Source organism: Oryzias melastigma, linkage group LG1 (genome assembly GCF_002922805.2).
Source record: "Oryzias melastigma strain HK-1 linkage group LG1, ASM292280v2, whole genome shotgun sequence".
Classification (NCBI taxonomy): domain Eukaryota; kingdom Metazoa; phylum Chordata; class Actinopteri; order Beloniformes; family Adrianichthyidae; genus Oryzias; species Oryzias melastigma.
The window spans coordinates 3,213,203-3,219,202 of record NC_050512.1 but is presented as its reverse complement, the minus strand read 5'-3'; the positions used below and the strand labels follow the sequence as shown (position 1 = coordinate 3,219,202).

The 6,000-nt window shown below is 40.5% G+C and overlaps 1 protein-coding gene across 1 annotated transcript in view; it reads left to right on the top strand.

Annotated features, from left to right (window-relative positions):
- Positions 1-732: 732 nt before the first annotated feature.
- The window catches only part of LOC112137166 (zeta-sarcoglycan), a gene marked incomplete at its 3' end in the record, with an annotated part of 352,152 nt that continues 346,884 nt past the window's right edge, over positions 733-6,000 (top strand). The window contains 1 exon segment of the mRNA XM_024259329.2: positions 733-1,044. Coding sequence (XP_024115097.1) covers positions 1,006-1,044 — 39 coding nt within the window.

The following is a 6,000-nucleotide window of genomic DNA, read 5'->3' as shown; positions in this document are numbered from 1 at the left end:
CCACAAAATAACGGAGCGCAGTCAGACACACTCAGCGGAGTTTCTGCAACAACCTTCCCCCGACTGTGTCTGCATTTAAATCTCCCCTGGCTTCAGTGGCAAAGAGGCATTGTCGATTCATCTACTTGATTAGAGCGCACTCCCCCCCTCCCTGCCAACACACACACGTCAGTCATTGCAATAATATACAGCAACCTTCCTTCCTTCCGTCTCTCCTCCCTTCTCAACTCCAGCTGCTCTCTCCATCTCCTCTCCTCAGCATCCCCATCTCTCTCTCTCTCTCCCTCATTCTCTCTCTCTTTCGGGGGGGAGAGCTGATCTCTCTGGCGGTTTGCCGCATGGAAGTCGCCCATGCAAGGCTGAACATCATCTCTGGGATCCGGACGTTTTCTCTCCGCTTGCTGGAGCAGAGGCAGCGGCACGTTCACGGACATCCAGCTGGATACGAGGGGATTTCTGCGCTGACCGGCAGTGAGGAAGGGGGAGTGGGGTGGGAGAGAGGATAGCCTGAGTCCCGGCTTCATTCCAGCAGAGGGGAAGGCGGGTGGGGGGACCTCTCAGTCAGATGTAACAACACACACAAAAAAGAATCACCTGCTGGATCGACAAGTGCGCAAAAGCCTCCTGCGTAAAGCATTACGCGCGGCTGATTTGCGTTCCTACTCACTTTCTGCTCTCCCGGTTCCCTGCGCGGGCAGATCCGGGGACGGAGGGGGGTGGGGTGGGGGGGGGGCTTTCTTGGCGAGGAGTCCCGATTTCACCGAGGGGACACAGAGGGACGCCTGAAACTGAGAAAAGCTGTCGCCCTGGACTGGATTATTAGGAAGGCGGACGCCGGCATCAGCTCGGGGATGATGCTGCAGCTGAGTTTGGGACTCTAGAGAGCTTCTCAACTTTTCCTAGAGGGTTGGGGGGGAGGTTTAGGGTTCGAACCTGTCCCCCCACCCTCTATGAACCTCTGCGTTTCTGGGACCTTTGTTAGATTTGCAGCTCTTCACAGTCATCATGGAGCAGTCTGCGTCTTTGGACATAGAAGCGCTGAAGGTAAGATGCTCACGTGTGGGGGGCGGGAGGCGCGCGTTGACAGGTCTCCTGGATGGATGGATTGATGGCAGTGCTGGTTGACTCGGGGATGTCTGTCTGGTTGGCTGCTTGCTGGCCTTTTCAACAAGTGAGGGATTGTCGGTCAAGCTGGTCTAAGTTGGTGGCTTTTGGAAGCTGAAAGTGCACCTTCACCCTGGTAACATCTCCTGCTCACGTGCACATGAAAGCAAAGAATAATGAGCGCTGTCTGAATATTAGAGGGCTTCTAATGGGGAATTCCATAAAAAGAGTGATTGCCTAAAGGCAGAGCATCTTCTGTGCAGAGGGTCTCAGAAGAGATAGGAAAAGAGACAAGGAAGGTGTTTGTGCGTCTGCCTCCACCTTGTCATTATTGCTGATTAGTTGTGTTTTTGTTTTCACACTAATATCTAGACTGACATCATTTGGTTTTAGGTGAAATTCACTTTTTGCCAACTGTCAGAAAGAAGTATTGCGAACACCTGCCCCTTTTGTCACAACAGAAATGGTTGTTGATTCAATGTGCATGACTACTACTACTAGAAAGGCAGCTTTGCCGTTTTAACTCTTTGTTTTTAATTTGTAAGTCCAAAACAGTTAAAGTCCAACTCCAGTCTTTTAATTCTGATTTTGCCATTTTCAGCCAAAATGAAAAAAAAAAAATGTTGTTGTTTTCAAGAAAATACTCTCTGATTAGTTCATAAAAGTTTTGCTTTTGAGTTGTGAGCATAAGCCCACCCTGATTTCCCATCATCCTTTTGTTTACTCTCTCCTGCTGCACCACCTATTAACCCCAACTTAACATTACCGGTGCAACAAAAATGGGATGTCAGAGCTATCCAGGTGTACAGTTCTGATCCAGATTCCAGCTCAGACGAGAACACACAAATCTATTTGTCTGCAAGTGAATGTGTCAGAATGGAGGAATGCTGGAGGGGCTTGTAGCCCGCTGATTGTAGCACTAGTACAAGCTTTTTCCAACATCATTTTTTTTCTTTTTTTTATATTTTCCTTTTTATTTCAGCCTTGTTTTGCAGTTTTCACAAATGAAAAGATATCACAGTCTCCTAGAATGATTAAAAAAATCATAATTTTAAAGTAACATTTTTTCACTTGCTTCTGATTCATAATGATTTGAAAAAAGAAATACTTCAAAGTACAATTTTAATCTTAATTTTATTACATCAGAAAAACACAGCAACAACATGTTGAAAACACCCAAAACAATATTTTTATCAGAGTAGTTCTCTAATGAAGGTGAGTGTGGTCACAGCTTTTTTGCGATACGCTAAAATCTCACTGCAAATGTGAAGGGGAGCTGTGGATAAACCAATTGAAGTGTCAGAATTACTCAACAAATGGATTATAATTCTTAGATGTCTTGATCTTTCAGCTTGAATTTTATGTGGTCAAATGGACCCAAATGCTGTGGAATGAAGCTCCAAACTGACCGACTCTCCTTAAAGAGTCAAAAAAATAACAATTTATTCTGGTCTAAAAACAACATTTTCTGATAACAGATGGTCAGATGTGCAGAGCAGGGAGAATTTTTTTTCCTCACACCTTGTTGATGTAACTTTGTAACTGATTATTTGCATGGGAGGGTATCATCAGGCAACAACAAATTGAAAACAATCCTAAAGGAAATGTACTGCAGTCAAAAAATATGGGTCTCCAAAACATGACATAATAGAAAGTTAAATTTAGACAGAAGTTTTCCAGAGTCTGCTGGTGGAAGGAAAATCAGGATTCTTCAGTGTCTACTCTTGTCAGAACTGCTGCAATCACCAAGGCACAGAAATATTTCTCAGAGTTTGACAGCTCTGGTTTAATAATTGTTGGCAGCTGAATAGTTATACCTGTAAATTCTAGAAAACTGACCTTCCTTAAAAAAAAAAAAAAAAAATACATATTTCTTTCTTACTTGTCCCTGAACTCTCAACCATTTTTTCTTGCTAACATTTTTTACCTATGATCAGTTCTGTCTCACAAACATTTTTCTTTATTTAAGAAAGCACAAGATAAAATGCATGCCTAAGATATTTGTATGTCCGATGCAAAGAGACTAAAGAAGAAAAAAAATACATGTAACAAAGAAAAGAGGTCAGAGTAAAAGATAAATTAATTTCTTAATTTTCATGATCAAGTTCTGAAAAGTCATCACTGTCAGGAATCGAATATGTAGGAAATAGGAAATAAAAGGAAGGAACATTTAGTTAGATAATGTAGATGATCTGACCCGGCCAAACTGAAAGGTGGACACTAGAATACAGTTGAGAGGATTAACCTTAATGATAAACAGCTGTAGGTGATTACCAAACGCTTGACGACTCGAGTATTATAGCCACCATTAAAAATAAATAAATCTTTTTATCAGAGAATTAAGTGGAAAAATTATGAGAAAAAGTCTAAATTTTACAAGAATAAAGTTGTAAATTTATGAGAAAATGTAATTTTACCAGAATAATCTTGTAGAAATAAAGTAACAAATAAAAAGCCACACTTTTTCAAAAATATAGCCTAGTTGGTTGTGTAAGCCTCCATCCACATTACATGTCGACTAAATCCATCAATTTGTTTTTTTTAATCATAGGAATCAATTTGTTGAAATGTATTTGTATTTCTGCAACTATACTACTGATGATGTAAACGATGTAAACTCAAGAATCTTCTTCTGAAGAGGTCCAGTTTCCTGCAGATTCTTTTCAAATGTCCTTAGACTTATGATGAAATAATTTTGACTCACTGAAAGAGCTAGTATGTCTTTATTTCTGAAACCAATGCTGAATGAAGGATAATGCACTCTACATCTCAAACACGATACTGGATCCTTTTTTGTTGTTCATATTTCCTTAGTGAACAGACTATTGATTCATAAATTGTGAATTTTTAAGTTTATTGTCATTGTATAACTTTACTCTTGTGAAATTACAACATTTTTCTCATAATTTTGTGACATTATTCTATTCTCGTATATGAACTTTTTTTACTCATATGGTGGCTCAATACTCCGCCATACAATCAGGTGAGATCATGAAAGGAAAAAATAAAAGACCATAACAAGAACCGAGATATCATGAGTGAAAACAAACCAAAACAAGAACACAATCTTCACAGTCAGTGCTACAATAAAAAAATAAAACCCCCATGTTTTTTTGTCAATATTGCCCTTGCCATCATTGTCTTTTATAAAGAATCAAATCATATCTGTTTGACAGATATTACAATCCTTTCAAAGCTTCTTCCATTTCCCCAAAAATGTCACTTTCTGACGGGATGAGAAAAACACCATGGATGCTCTTGAATCTGGAAAGTATTTTGAGTTTAAATGAACCCCCCATTTCCTGAAACCTAAAATTTCATACTCTTTTGGACTGCCCTCTAAACCCTCAAGTAACAGCGCTCCAAGGTTTGCAATCAAACGTCAGCCTTGGTAGTGTTAGTGCGTCATTGCCGATGAAGTTGAAAAGATTTGCACTCTGCTGCTTGTCCATCTTTGCCTTTCTCCATTTATGCTTGTTTTTCTGAAGAGCTCCTGTCATGTCCTTGGCAGGGTTGACCATCCCCAAGGTCTGACCGCATTGTTAGGAGGCACTCTAAAGTACACACCTAGGCTTTTAGCCATTCAGGGTCAGGAATAGCTTACACGTGAATTTCCGTGTTGACATGTTTATCTATGTAAAGTAACCCTGTGTAGCATATTTAAATCTTCATCACAGGGAGTATGTGAAATTTTCCGGATGCTTGGCTGGCTTTAACTTTAAAAAGTAAACTGTCAACAAACAGATATATCCTAATACAAATGCAGCTTCTGCTCAGTGTGCGCCTGGTCTCTGGAGTGTGTGTCTGTGTGTGTGGGGGTGTGTGTGTGTGTGTGGTCTTCCAAGCCGGATTCAAAGATGAAAGACATAGATGAAAAAGATCAAGACTTCAAAAAACACTGGCCAAGTCCTGGTGTATGTTTGTGTGTTTGTGCATATATATATATATTTGTTTTCTCATGGACTTGACCAAGGGTCTGTTTGCTTGTAAATCAAAGCAGGTTTCAATACCAGTGGAACAGTTTAAGTGCTATTGATCTTTAGTAATAGCTGCCCTATAAATTGTATGTGGTATAAAAAGGCGGGCAGGTTAAATTTGACCCTCTTGATCAGAGGCTCTTGGCCTTTGAGAGCATAATTGAAAAAATAAAAACAAGCAACTTGTTCAACAGCATATGAATATTCATTCTCAATGGTTTTATTTGGGACGTTTGGTTTCCTAATTCCCCAAACAGGATACAGAGAAAACCTGATCCACTACCTTACTTGTTTATCCGCTGATGCCAGGCTCTAAACACACTTCATCCATATAATCAACAGCACAGACATTCGGATAAACAAGCGAGGTGGCAGATCTTGAGGAGCGGGGTTGAGCCGCCATGGCTAGTCATTGAGGATGTCCAACACAAAAGACGCAACAAAGCACTTGAAATTTTGGAGACAAAGAAAAATCCAAAATAATGGTTTATTACCGGCTCAAGTGTCTAACAAAATAAAGACTCAGTTGAGGCAACATGGCATTTTGCAGGGTGGCTGTTTACCCACTTTGCTTGTTCTCTTTCACTCAAGCCCATTTGGTAACCAACCAGGGCAGTCACAGTTTAGCATTTCTGGCCACTGAACAGCTTAATCTGAGCAACTGGGGGTTCAGTGCCTTTTCCAAGGACACTTCAACAATAGTTGCTGAGGGATAGGAGAACATTACTCATTCACTTTTTTTCCAAAGACAGCCCCAAAGCATGCTTCTCTAACCTTCAGGCACACTATTTCTCATCTGTGTATCATCATTTCTGTTAAGTTATGGCATGACCTCAAAAGCGTGTGAAGTGATAACTTAATGCACTCCCGTGTAAAACACATTACTGAGATTCCAGTTTGTTAAAGGTGTCAGTGTGAT